The sequence below is a fragment of the Chelonia mydas genome, chromosome 3, assembly GCF_015237465.2.
Source record: "Chelonia mydas isolate rCheMyd1 chromosome 3, rCheMyd1.pri.v2, whole genome shotgun sequence".
NCBI lineage: Eukaryota > Metazoa > Chordata > Testudines > Cheloniidae > Chelonia > Chelonia mydas.
The window spans coordinates 155,010,174-155,027,344 of record NC_057851.1 but is presented as its reverse complement, the minus strand read 5'-3'; the positions used below and the strand labels follow the sequence as shown (position 1 = coordinate 155,027,344).

Below are 17,171 nucleotides of genomic sequence, written 5' to 3'. Positions count from 1 at the left end.
AAATAAAGTTGGCAGAATTAGGCTGGTATGATAATTCTGCGGATGGCAAAAAGATTATATTTCTGGAGACATCACAGGATTCCTGCTCTTTGTTAATTATTGTTACTAGTTATATAACAACAGTGCCTAGAGGTGCTAACTGAGACTGGTGCCCCATAGAGGTAAGCACTGTACAGACAGACATTTTCTTCTTTAATAATATGTATAGAAATTTGGAGCAATTAGTGGTGAAGCAGGCTTTTAATATTTTAACATACATCATTATAACCCATCAAAAGATGAAATAATCTTTGTGTTACAAGTACTACTTGACTGTTTAAGACAGATGTTGATTGTTATATTTGCCACTCTGCCTTATGTAAATTTCAGATACTGCCACCTGATCATTAAAATAGCTGTTTTTAATAAGACCAACAGTGAGACAGTCCCAGATCTGAAGAGCTTGCAATTTAAATAGACAAGACAGAAAAAAGATGGGAGGAAGAACATATCATCTTTATTTCACAGATGGTGAACAGAGGCACAGAGAGACTAAATCATTTGTCCAAGGTCACACAGGAAGTCTGTGGCAAAGGTGGAAACTGAACTTATTTCCTGAGTTAACCACAAGGCCATCCTTTTTCCCCTTGGGACAGCTGGGCAGTGAAAGAACTCAACAGTAACAAACAGCCTTGGAGAGTGGGAGTGAGAGAGTTCAGCCCATAGGACAATAGAGCATCCTGAAGTGGACTGTGTAACTGTAGACTCAGCCTGAAAGGAGGTAGGTCTTGTTCCAAGTAGTCTGGTAGTTTCAGCAGCCACATATTGCAGTGGGAGAAGATTATGGTGTAGAAAACATGGCACTTATTCTTAAACAGTAAATACGGAATTCTCACCTTGATGCCTCAGGATTTACGTGCATAACCCCATTAGAAGTTACATGCATCACACACTGTAGAGCAATATGAGACTATAACTGTAAGTAAACAGATTTTTGACAAGTACATTTATCATGTATATAGTTGTGCTGTGCGACTTTGTCCTTGCATTGACACTTAAGTCATCTGCACCTTAACAGGAAATGGAATCAAATCAAATCAACTGACTGAAAATCTCCTGGTAATCTTATTCATTTTTAAATTAAGAACTTTTTATATAGATGGACATTTCATAGTCTTTTAAATAGCATTAATACCTGAAATTATAGAGCAAACATAAATTTTAGATTGTGCTAGCAAATAACTGTGGTATGTTAATGGTTTTTAATGCTCAAGTTTTCTAATGTTGGTCATATTAAAAACAGCTACTTTAATGATCCAGATGGCAGTACCTGAAATTTACATAAGGCATAGTGGCAAATATAACAAACGTCTGTCTTTAACAGTCAAGTAGTGCTTGTAACAAAGATTATTTCACCTTCTGATGGGTTATGATGTATGTTAAAATATTAAAAGCCTGCTTCCCCACTAATTGCTCCAAATTTCTACACATATCATTAAAGAAGAAATTGTCTGAGATGCAGACTTATGTAAGTCACTAAACCTCTGACAGATGCCAGGAGAACCCAAAAAGGTGTTCCAACTCCTTCCCAACTACACTTCAAATGTGCCATGCTACTATATCGCCCATCAATCTATAATTCTCCTGCTTCATGACAAAGGCTCCTATTCAAGAAAGCATGTATACAACTGCTTAAATCCCACCGATTAAAGTTAGGCATGCGCTTAAGTGCTTTTCTGAACCAGGGGCTATATTATACATTAGCGGGGGATGAACTATATGATCTAAATCACTTTTCTATTGCTAAATTTTTTTTTTTTTTTTGGTAGTACGGTATTTAGACCCCAATTCAGGAAAGCATCCCTAACCAGTGAAGTATTTAAGCATACGTTTAGCTGCTTTCCTGAATCAGGGCCTTACTCTCTTGGGTCCCAATCCAAAAAAGCACTTAAGCGCATGCTTTAAACACATGAGTAGTCACGTGTTCACAGTGAATCTTATGCTTAAGTGTTTTGCTGGATTAAGGCCTTGACAGGCAATGCTATGCAATGCCCAACGGTGCAAGTTAATGATCGCCACTGGTGAGATTGTTGGGCACTCAGCCCATCACATTACCATCCCTTACACATGGGGTGAAATCTTGACCCCCCAATAAACTTAATGGGAGTTTTGCCATTGACTTCTATGGGGGCAGAATTTCATCCATGGATTCTAACAAACTGTTTTTGTGTGAACACAATAAAAACGCATTAATGCTCATTGTAACAGTTGCAACAAGTGATACATATATTTGCTCAGAGATATGCAAAAGCCTCCAAGCAAACACTCAGCAATGTCTAAAAGAAAATAAGTTTTTACAAGAACTTGTCTTTTTCCCCTAGTTTTACTGCTTATTTTAAACATAATAGTTTCCATTGTTGTTCCATTTTCATTTTTTCACCAACACTCATTTGGTTAGAGAGTATGGATGTCAATGCCACGTGCTGTTAAAATGTGGCAGATTTTTTCTTTGTAACTATTTTGCTGGTGATAAGACAGTAAAGTTAAAACAAAAAAGTTACTGCTATTTTACTGTGCTATATCTACAGCAGAGGAGGGTAAACTACGGCCCGCGGGACCATTCTGCTCAGCCCCTGAGCTCCTGGCCCGGGAGGCTAGCTCCGGCCCCTCCCCCGCTATCCTCCCTCCCCTGCAGCCTCAGCTCACTGCACTGCGGGCGCAATGCTCTGGGCGGCGGGGCAGCGAGCTCCTGGGGCAGCGCAGCTGCAGAGCCTGGCCTGACCCGGCGCTCTGTACTGCGCAGTGCATGGCTGGCTCCAGCTGGGCAGCCCGGCTGTAGTGCTGCCAGCCACCAGTGCTCCAGGCAGCGCGGTAAGAGGGCAGGGGGGTTGGATAGAGGGCAGGGGAGTTCGGGGCATGGTCAGCGGCTAGGGGTGTAGACAGGGATCGGGGTGGTCAGAAGGCGGGGAACAGGAGGGTTGAATGGGGGCAAGGGTCCCGGGGGGCAATCAGGAAGGGCGGGGGGAGGAGGGTTGGATGGGGTGGCAGGGGGCAGTTGTGGGGGGGGGTCAGGCCGGGGGGGGGGGGGGAAATGGAGCAGGGGTCCTGGGGGGGCAGTCAGGAATGAGAGGAGGGGTTAGATGGGGCAGCAGGGGGCAGTCAGGGGTGGGGGTTCCGGGGGCAGTCAGGGGACTGAGAGTGGGGGGGGGGGGGTGGATGGGGAAGGGATCCCAGGGAAGCCGTCGGGGGCGAGAAGCAGGGGGGGGTCAGATAGAGGGCGGGGGCCGGAGCATGCCTGGCTGTTTGGGGAGGCACAGCCTCCCCTAACTGGCCCTCCATAAAATTTCTGAAACCCGATGTGGCCCTCAGGCCAAAAAATTTGCCCGCCCCTGATCTACAGATTATTAGTGCCACAGCATGAAATGTGCAAAGCATTGTATAATAGAAGCATTGCTGCCAGAAACAGCAAAATGGGATTGAATTGTCCTGGGAAGGTGGTAATTTCCTGCTTTGCCAATGGAATGGAACAAAGCAAAACTCCCATGTCACCCTGTTAAAAATTAAAACAAAACAAACAAGCAATACTATTAATGAGATTTACTGAAAGAAAAAGTACCAGAAACAGACTATGACTGCAAAAGGTTCAGTTATCATGATTCAGAAAGAACATGCCACCAGGATACAATTTTACCATCCAAAACCAAAGGCCTCTGTACATTTCATGCTTAGAAGATGTGATTCATAACAACTGACAAAATATAAAAGGGGTTTTCCCTCACAATATATTTGCAGTTATTATACACATTGGGCTAAGTCTTAGTCACATAGCCTTCAGTTGTTTCTTTTGAGTCAACTCTACACCCTTGTGTAGATCTAGCTAATGGTATTTTATCTTCTTTTACATGAAGGGAGCCTTAACAAATAAAATTTGACCCTGATCTCACTGAAGTCAATGGCTAATTTGCTACCGACTTTAAGGGGGGGCAAAAGCAGGCCCTAAAACACAACAGGTATACAGTTAGATTAAAAATAACAAACAGCAGAAGAAAAATTCTTCTCAGATACACAGGACTAGTTGTTCAGTGGGAGTCAATCAGCATGACTCTACCAGCTGAGGATCTGCCACACGGTTTTTAACATAATAGAGAGATAACACTCCCAGCTAAATATTATTTATAAAGCTTCACAGAGGTAAAGCATTCACACTAAGTCCGGCTGATACTATAATCAAGAGACATAAAAAGTATCTCTGCTGAACAAAAATAAATCAATTGTAGAAAGAAGTGATAGTTTTAATATACTTGGTGAAATGAATAGTATGCACTACTTGGACACATTTTTGGCCAGAATTAATGTTTGCGGTTTGATAGTCTAATCCTGCTTCCATCAAACATCTTAGAAGAAAAAGTAGCAGTTTCTCAAATACTTAAAACCAAATACATTTTTAAACAGACCATATTTACATATAACAAAAATCATGTTGGTTTTACCCCATGAATGTCTGAATTACGTACAAGTAAACATATACAGTACCAATAAACTACTGATTGCTCTGCCTATTTCATCCTCTAATTATGAACTATATACATGTAATAAATAATAATTGATTTAAGCCTCTGATTAAAATACATCTTTAGTATCATTAGAAATGAATTATATTTTTATAGTAAGATATGACAGAAAGGATCACTAAGTGAACGGTAATGGTAATAAATAATGTTACTATCATCAGTGGCAGTATTCTCTCTCTGTTTTGACAAAAGCAGTGATAAATCTATTTGTAATGGGACATTATTCCTTTCATGGCTAGGATTCATTTACTTCCCCTGTTCCTGCCCTGACAACACACACAGGCATGTTCTAGCTAATTTATGTGGATAAAAACTTTTCAGAAATTAAAACACATATTGAATGTAATCCTATGAAACGGGTTCCAGACTTTTGCACTCTGCAGGGAGACATAATGGTATGTATGTAAGTAAGTGATCACAATTTAGGTTCGTGAAATGTTTAAACAAAATTAACTTACCTTCTTGTAGGCACACAGGTTTATCGCTTGGTTTCCAGCTCAAGGAGCCATTAAAATGTCTCACACAAATCTTTTTTGAAGGACCCTTAAGCCTGTATCCTTCTCGACAGTGAAGCCGGACTACAGCGCTTTCAAAGAAAACACCTGCACTGGGTGTCTTGTATCCGTGTTCAGGGACTCCAGGATCAGCACAAGCATGGAGGTCATCAAATCCTATGTCAACAAACATGTAAGTCAATTATGTTCATTTATTACTCAAATAATTGCAGTCTTCCTTTTTCTAGGATTCACCATGTTGACAGGCTCTGGAAAACAGCAACAGCCAGTGGAGGATAGTGACAACAATCACCCACTGCAATCCCTGTAGCATATGGGAACCCATAAGCCTCCTATTAATGCCGGTCAGTAAGCTCATCACTAGGGGCATTCTAGGGCACCCATCTCCACTGGAAATGACCCACCCCCAATCTCCAGTAGGAAATTCCAGGTGCTGAGGTACTCTGCCCCTTCTCATACCCCCAGCCACATACTTATTGAACTAGAAGTAGAAACGATGTCAGCCTAGCCACTCAATATCTAATCAAAGTCAATAAAGACCTGACTCACATGTCTGCAGGGAACAAAGCAGGGTAATATATCTGTAGCTCATTACAGGAGCTGGGGGACCAGAGTGATTTGGAAGAGCCAAAAGAAAGCAGGGAGGAAGAAACAGAAAAAGAGAAAAGGGGGAGAATGGGAAGGGAGAGTGAAAAGGAAAGCGTAGAGGGCATGAAGTCTAGCTGCAATTCAAGGAATCAGGTGCCAATCTAGGAGCTGAGCTGGCTGGGGGCAGGATGGGCATTTTGGGGAGTGTCAGTACATAGGGAAAAGTGACTTTCTATGTTGGGTAAATGAGATGTCACAATGAAGCTGACTTGTGGGTCAGTTCACACATTGGTAAAACCCTGGTGGAGGACCACTAGCAGGAGTTATCACCGGGAGGAACTATGTTAAGACATTTGCTTTTAGAGAACTAACTAATCAACAAACAAACAGCCAGGAATCACAAAATGAGTGTCCAGCACTTTTTCAAGCTCACTACAATGTATACAGTGTCTTACACAAAATGTTGCTTTTTTTTGTGCTGAAAAACAACTAAGGTTTAATGTTGTACTGAATATGAATATGCATATGAAAAAGCAAACAGCTCTGCAACAAGATCAGCAGGGGAGCAATCAGCCAATGGGAGGGATGCTTGGAAAAATTTGAAAACCATCAAACTATAGATTTAATGTTTTGATTTTAAAAGGAAAGTATCGTAGGGCCTCAGTAATTTCCTGCACGGTAAGCCTCAAGTGCCTCCACTGTACAGTCAGTCCAGGCTCCATGGCTGCTCTGAACTCCACCAGCTGATAACACCCCCAGGAGCCACTTCCCTACTCCCAACAGACCCCATCTGCCAGGGGCTGCAATAGGAATTGTGTAGGAACTGGCTCAACTAGATCTACACCCTGGGGGGTTCTCCTATGCCATGAAGAACCCCAGCTAAAGGGATGCAGCCAGTCCCCACTTCTTTTGCATTGCTGGAGAAGCACAAGGGGAGCAGAACAAGCCGCAGACTCTCACCCTACATATTCCCACCCCCCGTTACATGAAGCTCATCCTGAGCATCAAAGATTCACAGGAGTTTAAGTCTCATCTGTGATGATACCGTGAAACAAACCCATGGCTGGCTCCCTTCCCACAACTACACACAGTACAGACATCATATAACTCAGAACCTAGTGCACAAAATACAGTACACATGCCTCCACCACTTTAACAAATGCGACCATTGTGCAGTCATGGATTCATTACACTGGCGGGGTTATATACCTCATACAAGTCTTAGTTATGGAGAGGGGGTTAAACTCATTACCTGAGATTCAAAAAGAGAGCTCCTTATGTTGCCAGCCACAGAAGCAAAACCCTCCAACTGAGGCCAGTCGTGGTCTCTCTCAGTAAAGGATGAGGGGCTTGGAAGCTATCTTGGACAATACAGAGGGGAAGAAGGTGGTCTTGTCTCTCTTTGGGCCCTGACCAGAAAAGTCATGCCATTTTCACGGGCGTGTCAGCCTCCTGCACATAGAACCAACCTACTGAAGGGCAGGGGAGGGTAAAAACAACCTCTAAACAAATATCCCAGTCCGCACGCAGGAACAGCAGATCTGCTCAGGGAGAAGGAGCTCATTTAAACCCTAAACTGGTTGGTGACACATTGCATCTGTGAAGGCAGAACTGGCCAAATACAATTGGATACTCAAAGAATCTGCCCTTACACTCCATCCAAACCCAAGGATATCTTGAATTTTAGCATCATTTAAATGTGAATGGTAGTGTTGCAGAAGGTCTGCCATCTCCTGAAGGAGCTTCCTAACTGCACAAGGGAGAGAGGTGCACACTGTCTGGTTCAGAAATCATGCGACAAAGGATACAATGGTGCCCAGATCATATGCAACTTATAGAGGAAAAAGCAATTTAAGCATATTCCTGAACTGGTTAAAGCCAAGTATACAAAGTTACAGCTGCCCTGGCCTCTTATCATGAAACTCTGGAGTACAAGGGGCAGGAATGTTTTCTTCTTCTGCAGTCTAATTATGTACTCTGTCTGCTGCCGCCTTTCCAATGACCTCTTGCAACTCAAGGTTCTCGCTCCTCTCAAGAAACTTTTGGCAAAATGTTGATCTCTTAATCTATGTCCACACCTCAGACACAATTTGTGTGTGAAGACAATGCGCGCACACTGCAATTTCCAGGAGGGAACTGGAAGAGCCAGGAGAAAGTGGAATTATATTCCCTGAAACTTTCCCAAACCCCTGCTTCGAAGTGTTTCTCACAAGCTACACAGTAATATAGGCAGCCTCCCCACCCAGAGCATTGTGCTGGCAGCGCAGTGAGTTCAGGCTGCGGGGGAGGGGCCAGGGGACAGACCCCCGGGCCAGGAGCTCAGGAGCCGGGCAGAACAGTCCCATGGGCCGGATGTGGCCTGCGCCATAGTTTGCCCACCTCTGATTTAAGTGGTTCCAAGTAATAGACAGAACGAAGTAAGTTACCATGCAAAATAAAATAAAACACACAAGTCTAAGCCTAATACAGTAGGAAACTAAATGCAGGTAAATCTCCCCCTCAGAGATGTTCCAATAAGCTTCTTTGACACACTAGACTCCTTCCTAGTCTGGGTCCAGCAATCGCTCACTTCCCCGCCTCACCCCCACCCCCACCCCCGGTAGTTACTGTCCTTTGTTCCAGTTTCTTTCAGGCATCTCTTTGGGGTGGAGAGGCTATCTTTTGAGCCAGCTGAAGACAAAATGGAGGGGTTTCCCAGGGCCTTTTATATTCTCTCTCTTGTGCAACATCCCAGCCACAAAATGGGGTCTCTAGCCACCTGGGCAAGTCACATGTCTATGAATGATTCACCTTTTTGCAGGCCAACACCATTCTTTATGTTAGTTTGAACGTTCCCAGGAAAGCTCAGATGTGAATTGACATCTCCCAAAGTCCATTGCTAGTTAAGTACTCCCAATTACTTGAATAACCCCTTCACACTATGTTGACCAAATCTGTCTTACATGCTTCCTACAGCAAACACTTGAAATACAAGCGTAGAGCCAACGCTCATAACCTCAGATATAAAAATGATACCTGCATACAAATAGGATGAATATATTCAGTAGATCATAACTTTTGCAAAGATATGTTACACGGCATATCTAGCATAAAACATATTCCAGTTACGTTATATTTACATTCATAAGCATATTTCTATAAAGCATTATGGGGAGCATCATACCACACCACCATTATAGGGGAAAAAATTGAGATGTCCAATTCTTATGTTATGATTGTAAGATGCAGAGCCAGATTCTGATCTCAATTACACCAGGGTATCTCCACCAGTTTTTTGGGAAATCCAAAGCGTAAACAGTAAAGTTGGACCATCTATAACGACGTTAAATGTTGTTACTATTCTGATTTAAACCCACAGAAGTAAAGACTGCAGAATTAAGGATGAAATTCTAGCCACCCTTCACCCTCAGGATCAAAACTCCATCCTTAATCCAACTTGTTAGGTCTATGTACTGTTGCACCTCTACGGCCTATCTGTAATAATAGGACTGTCAAGCAATTAAAAAAATTAATCACTATTAATCATGCTGTTAAACAATAACAGAATACCATTTATTTAAATTTTTGGATGTTTTCTACATTTTCAAATATATTGATTTCAATTACAACACAGAACACAAACTGTACAGTGCTCACTTTATATTTATTTTTATTACAAATATTTGCACTGTAAAAAACGAGAAATAGTATTTTTCAATTCACCTAATACAAGTCCTGTTGTGTAATCTCTATCATAAAAGTTGAATTTACAAAGATCTGTGAACCAAAAAATAACTACATTAAAAAATAAATCAATGTAAAACTTCAGAGCCTACAAGTCCACTCAGTCCAACTTCAGCCAATCGCTCAGACAAACAAGTTTGGTTACAATTTGCAGGAGATAATGCTGCCCGCTTCTTGTTTACATCATCTGAAAGCGAGAACAGGCATTTGTACGGCATTATTACAGCAGACATTGCAAGATATTTACTTGCCAGATGTGCTAAAGATTCATATGTCCCTTGATGCTTCAACCACCATTCCATGGGACACGTGTCCATGCTGCTGACGGGTTCTGCTTGATAATGATCAAATGCAGAGCCGATCAATGCATGTTTGTTTTCATCATCTGAGTCAGATACCACCAGTAGAAGGTTGATTTTCTTTTTTGGTGGTTCAGGTTCTGTAGTTTCCGCATCTGCGTGTTGCTCTTTTTAAAAGACTTCTGAAAGCATGCTCCAGGCCTCGTCCCTCTCAGGTTTTGGACAGCACTTCAGATTCTTAAACCTTGGAACCAGTGCTGTAGCTATTTTCAGAAATTTCACATTGGTACCTTCTTTGTGTTTTGTCAAATCTGCTGTGAAAGTGTTCTTAAAACGAACATGTGCTGGGTCATCATCCGAGATGGTTATAATATGAAATATATGGCAGAATGAGGGGAAAACAGAGCAGGAGACATACACATAACATTTTTTTTTAACGAGCATCATCAGCATGAAAGCATGTCCTCTGGAATGGTGGCCGAAGCACGAAGGGGCATATGAATGTCTAGCATATCTGGCACGTAAACACCTTGCAATGCCAGCTACAAAAGTGCCATGCAAATGCCTGTTCTCACTTTCAAGTGACATTGTAAATAAGAAGCAGCCAGCATTATCTTCCGTAAATGTAAACAAACTTGCTTGTCTTAGCGATTGGCTGAAAATGAAGTAGGACTGTGTGGACTTGTAGGCTCTAAAGTTTTACCTTGTTTTGTTTTCGAGTGCAGTTATGTAACAAACAAAAAATCTACATTTGTAACTTACTCTTTCATGACTAATAGATTGCACTACAGTACTTGTACGAGGTGAATTGAAAAGTACTATTTCTTTTGTTTATCATTTTTACATTGCAAATATTTAATAAAAAATATAAAGTGAGCACTGTACACTTCATATTCTGTGTTGTAATAGAAATCAATATATTTGAAAATGTAGAAAACAAAAATATTTGATTAATTGCAATTGAAATTAATCATGATTAATTTTTTAATTGTGATTAATTTTTTTGAGTTAATCAGATGAGTTAACTGCAATTAATTGACAGCCCTGTAACAACACATTCTCCTGTAGCTCAGTGGTGAGGAAGTTACTTGGCAGCAATAAGATGTGTCCCTGATGCAGAAGGGGTTTTTGCTATAGGCTGCATTTTACTACTGGACCAAACTGTGATCACAGAGATATAGCAATTCTCCCAACATGGATAAGACAGCATGATCGAGAGAGCATTTTATTCAGGTTCATTCTATCTAAATTACTTTTGTATTGTCAGGGTAAAAATATGATGAAAAAAATCAATCAGAAGACTAAAAAAAGCAGCTCTGTTTTGGGTAGATAATGAGCCATTATAATCCATTTGAAATGATTGTGCTACTGAAATTCTATATTTTAAATTGTCTGTTATACAATGATTCATCTTGTTCATGATGAAAAGCCTGAAAAAGCAGAAGTCAATTATCTCACAGAGGTCTGGAGGTTTCCAAACCAAGTTCAACTTTGAACCAGAATTTTAGCTACCCTCAAAATTACTCATCTTCTCGAAGTCCCTCTGCCAGATATTGTTAGGACACCTCAGGATAGGATTTGCTCCACGTTTTAAAGCTTTTTATAGGGACAACCCTAATAAAACACTCCTTAACATAGACATCTCCATTCACAGGCAATTGCTTCCTAATGCAGACTTTATGAGGCCTGTAAAAATGGCAGATTACTCCTTGATAAAAATAAATGTAGCACATGTCCCCACTGGAGTAAACTATTAGTATATCCTGGGACATTTAATCTAGGATTGTCAACAGTCCCTTATCACAATGGACGTCCCTTATCACAATAATATAGTTAGGGCTGTCGATTAATCACAGTTAACTCATGCAATTAACTCAAAAAAAGTAATCATGATTAATCGCAGTTTTAATTGCACTGTTAAACAATAGAATACCAATTGAAATTTATTAAATATTTTCTATATTTTCATATATATTGTGTTTGGTGTTGTAATTGAAATCAAAGTGTATATTATTTTAGATTACATATATTTGCACTGTAAAAATGATAAACAAAAGAAATAGTATTTTTTCAATTCACCTCATACAAGTACTGTAGTGCAATCTCTTGGTTGTGAAAATGCAATTTACAAATGTCAAATTTTTTTTGTTAAATAACTGAGCTCAAAAACAAAACAATGTGAAACTTCAGAGCCTACAAGTCCTCTCAGTCCTATTTCTTGTTCAGCCGATTGCTAAGACAAACAAGGTTGTTTACATTTACAGGAGATAATGCTGCCCTCTTCTTATTTACAATGCCACCAGAAAGTGAGAACAGGCATTGGCATGGCACTTGTGTAGCCAGCACTGCAAGGTATTTACATGCCAGATATGCTAAACATTTGTATGCCCTTGGATGCTTTGGCTACCATTTCAGAGGACATGCTTCTATACATACTGATGACGCTCATTAAAAAAAGAATGCATTAATTACATTTGTGACAATATGGGGAGGCGGGCTGAGGTGGGGATGCTAAGAAAACAGTCCCTTATTTTTGAAATATAATGTTGGCAACCCTAATTTTATCTCAACTGCTGGGAACATTCCGGGTAGCACCCAAGTACTAGCGTAAGTTAGGGAGCAAAATCAAGAATAAATCAATGATCAAAGAAAATTATTTTCAACACGGCTGAATTTTAGATAAGACCTAAAATGTCAGATGTCTAAAGAATGTTTCCTCACACTTCATTTCATCCTTCTTTTCTGAATGTTCCTTTCTGCAGTCACCCTTCCTCATCTGGTTTCTTCCATTTTCTCCCCTCCCATATTCCACAGCTCTAAATTAGAGTCCATCCATCCGCGATCCCAGGAACTCAAGATTTCTAGATCATGCTACTGATGATCCGATTTCTAATCTGCAGATGGCAGATTCCTTCCCTTCCAAACTGCTGTGTAATATTACATTGTTAAACATCTGATGCATGTCATCCCAAAGGTGGCTGCATTTCAGTGCTGGATGAAGCAATCCCTTGTCAAAGCTTGTATTTCAAATTTGTTATGATTTTAGAGGGATGGAGGGGTGCTATGTAAATGTACGGTATTGTTAACATTATAATGTATTTGCAGTGTTTCTCTTTGGCTCTAACATTAGGTTGGAATGTGGGTTTCCCTCAACCCAGTATGTTAATCTTTGGGTTTACCAAATTGGCTGGTCTTTTCTGTCTTTCTACAGTGTCAGGAAGCAGAGACTTTGTGTGGGACTGGATCCCCAGCTCACACTTCTGAAAAGCAATCTGTGTGTGCTGCAGCATTACCTTAAGTCAAATGACAAGAAGAGGCCACAAGTGCAAACATGCTGAGGGCTTGTTTGTCTCTTGCAAAGAAAAAAAAGTCATTTCTGTCCCTTTAACAATCAGTACCCTAAGTGCCTCTGTTTTACCACGCAGAGTTCTGTGCCTCGGGCTATTTATGCTTCTTCATAATCAGTGACGTTAATTGAATCATCTGCTTAACACTACAGAAAAAGAAGAATCTGCTTATAGCATCTTCCCTTGGAAGAAGTGAAATGAATTATAAACCTGTAATTTCATAAGTGAAATCCCTGCTAAAATTGTAGCCTCTCTCTAATCCCTTTAAATCACTATTATTTGGGCTTCCTCAAGGCACCAGCAGCTCTGTGAAACCCAGCCCTGCTTGAGACATGATTCCCAATCTCATCTGCTATTTTTCCAGAGTGCATCCCAGCTCACGACGTTGTTGAGGGCTCCTGCTTCTCACACTGTACAACCTTATCGAGAACAGCGTAACAAGCCACTGAAAAAAAAGGGAGGTGTTCCAATTACTATGCAGGAGAAGCAGAATAGCAAACACACTCGGCGGGGTGGGGGTGGGGGGGAGGGGGTGTGTGTGAGTGTGAGTGTGAGAGAGAGAGAGAGAGAAAAAAAAAAAAAAAGAGAGTTAGCTTAAACCACAAACTGATCCGTTAAACCAAGATTATTAAGCAACAATTTCCTTCACCTAACCCTACAGTGGGGTGGCAGAAAAATAAGGAACCACTGTGCACTGCAATCCACAGGCACCGAAACCTCCCAAGCAGAACACAAAATGAAGACACAAGAACTGCAGATGTGAGGCAATAAGCCACGAGAGAATGTCTGATCCTTAAATGGACTGGGGATATATTAATCATTATTAGGGCCGTCAATTAATTGCAGTTAACTCACGTGATTAACTTAAAAAAATAGTGATTAAAAAAATTAATCACACTGTTAAACAATAGAATACCAACTGAAATTTATTAAATATTTTGGATGTTTTCTACATTTTCAAATATATCGATTTCAATTACAACACAGAATACAAAGTGTACAGTGCTCACTTTAGTATTTTTTTATTACATATATTTGCACTGTAAAAATGATAAAAGAAATAGTATTTTTCAATTCACCTCATTCAAATACTGTAGTGTGATTTCTTTGTCATGAAAGTGAAACTTACAAATGTAGGGGTTTTTGTTGCATTACTATACTCAAAACCAAAACCATGTAAAACTTGAGCGCCTACAAATCCACTCAGTCCTACTTCTTGTTCAGCCAATCGCTAAGAGAAACAAGTTTGTTTACATTTACGGGAGATACTGCTGCCCACTTCTTAATTACAATGTCACCTGAAAGTGAAAACAGGCATTCGCATGGCACTGTTGTAGCTGGCCTTGCAAGATACTTACATGTTCCCACAACACCTTAAATGGTCTGTGATCAGTTTACCTGAGAGATTGCCTCTCTTCCCAGGCCACACTGCCACAGCTGCAATCAACAGGGACACCCAAGCTGGATTCTCCCCTCATTACAAAAGAGAAGGGGCAGCTGGCAGGATGTTCTCTGAGAGAGCTTTCTCGGACACATAGAGCAGTCCTACACACAATCTGACAGCCTCTGTGCTGTTCAGAAGGATGAAGTCTCGGGGAAGAAGATCATCAAGCTGGAACAGAGGGAAATGATCCCATAGTTGGGACCCTCCTTCCCAGGGTGGGTAAAAATCAATTATTTAAAAAAAAATAAATTAAATTTAAAAAAATGTTTTTATTTAAATCAGATTTTTTTTATAAAATGCTTTTTGAGGAAAAAAACCTATCTAAAGATAGCCTTAATTAAGATACATTATAGCTCAAAGATATCTCATCATAGAATAGGGATTATAAATTCTAATTCTATAGTAGGAGACAATATAGTAATGTAATATTTAGAAAAGTTTTGTAAATGAGTTCCAGTAGTTCATGGATTAGGGACCCAATCTTATGGGGTTCCAGAGGCTTCTGTATAGATTATTTCAGTTAATCTTTCTATCTACTCAATGGGACTCAGTGCTCAGTCTAGAAGATACCATCAGATGCACTTAGTTTTGCAGTTCTCAAATTGTGGATGTGTGTCTCCAGAGGTAACATGCTTGTTAAAAGGAAAAATGTTTTTAAATAAATAATATATAGAGGTGAGAAATAACAGCTCTCAACTCTATTGTCCCTCTGCAAATTTGTGTACATAGAGTCAATCCCTTACCTCTCTCTAAAAAAAGTTTCAAGAAGTTCAATGAATAGAAGATTGTTGGGGGCGGAACAGATCTGGAAAAGGAGAAGTCTGGAGATAAATGTGAGAAGGGAGGGACGGGCAGTAGAAACAAAAAAGTGAAGCTGTTTGAGCAGCATATTCCAGAAGTCTTGAAGTCTTTCTGAGTGTAGCCTTCACTGATTTGAGATCTACCATACCATTCTCTCACTAGAAGGGAAAACCTATAATGGCAGCAGGCCATAAAAGAGACCTAGTTTGGGTCTCATCTATCTCATCTATCACTGAGTTGTGAAGAATATGTATTAAGGTTATAACAACCAACAAGAATGCACTTTTATGTAGAAATCCATGATTAAATTGAGTTTTCCTGACTAGTGATTTAAATCATGACAGTGACTGTGAAATACTCAGGGAGATTAGAGAGGCTACAAATAAAATCAGAAAACCCAGTAATAATAGGGATTTCAACTATACCCATATTGGCAGGATACAGGTCACCTCAGGATGGGACACAGAGATAAAATTTCTACTGCACTGTTAATGACTGCTTCTTGGAGCAGCTTGTCCTGGAACCCATAAGGGGAAAGGCCCATTTGTGATTTAATCCCAAGTGAAGAACAGGATCTGGTCACATCGATGAATATAACTGAACCGCTCAGTAACAGCGCTCATAATGTAATTACATTTAACATCTTTGTAGGGGGAAAATACCAAAGAAACCTGCCCCAATGGCATTTAACTTCAAAAAGCAGAACTACACAAAAATGAGGAAGCTAGTTAAATGGAAATTAAAAGGAAGAGTTACAAGAGTGAAAATAAGTGAAAACTGCATAGAAACTTTTTAAAGCCCACCATAATAGAAACAAACTAAATTTATACCCCAAATAAAAAGAAAAAAAAACAGGAAAAAAGATCAAAAAATACCACCATGGCTAAAGAGCAGAGGCAAAAGAAGCAGTTAGAGGCAAAAAGGCATCCTTTAAAAATTGGAAGAAGTCTAAACTTACTGAGGAGAATAGAAAGCAGCATAAACTCTGGCAAGTCCAGTGTAAAAATATAATTAGGCAGAGCAACAAACAAAATATTAAAAAAAAATTAAATTTTTGTAAGTACGCCAGAAGAAGGAAGCCTGCCAAACAATCAGTGGGGTCACTGGACAATTGAGGTGCTAAAGGAACACCGCAAGAAAGACAAGGTAATTGCAGAGAAACTAAATGAATTCTTTGCATTAGTCTTCACTGCAGAGGATCTGAGAGCAATTCCCACACCTGAGGCATTCTTTTTAGGGGGCAAATCTGAGGAACTGATCCAGACTGAGGTGTTAGCAGAGGAGGTTTGTGAACAAACTGAAAAATTAAACAGTAATAAGTCACCAGGACTAGATGGTACTCACCCAACAGTTCTGAAGAAACTCAACTATGAAATTGCAGAACAATTAACTGCGGTATGTAACCTACCGCTTAAATCAGCCTCTGTACCAAGTGACTGAAAAATAGCTAATGTAATGCTGATTTTTAAAAAAGATTCCAGAGGTGATCCTGGCAATTACAGGCTGGTAAGCCTAACTTCAGTACCAGGCAAATTGGCTGGAAGTACAGTAAAGAACAGAATTATCAGACACATAGATGAACACGATATGTTAGGGAACAGTCCACACAGCTTTTGTAAAGGGAAATCATGTGTCGCTAATCTATTAGAATTATTTTAGGGTGTCAACAAGCATTGGACCAGGGTCATCCAGTTAATATATGGTACTGAACTTTCAGAAAGCCTTTGAGAAAGGCTCTTAAGCAAAGTAAGTGGTCACGGGATAAGAGGGAAGGTCCTCTCATAGTTCAGTAACTGGCAAAAAGATAAGAAACAAAAGATAGGAATAAATGGTCAGTTTTCACACTGAAAAGAGGTAAATAGTGGGGTCCTCCAAGGACCCTTACTGGGCCTGTGCTGTTCAAC

General features: G+C 40.3%; 1 protein-coding gene across 6 annotated transcripts in view; it reads right to left on the bottom strand.

The window, feature by feature from the left end:
* The window catches only part of SUSD4 (sushi domain containing 4), a 127,361-nt gene that overhangs the window by 53,101 nt on the left and 57,089 nt on the right, over positions 1–17,171 (bottom strand). For all 6 annotated transcript variants that reach the window (XM_043543600.1, XM_043543602.1, XM_007070451.3 and 3 more), the window contains one exon: positions 5,009–5,221. In XM_043543600.1, coding sequence (XP_043399535.1) covers positions 5,009–5,221 — 213 coding nt within the window. The remainder of the gene's footprint in view (positions 1–5,008; positions 5,222–17,171) is intronic.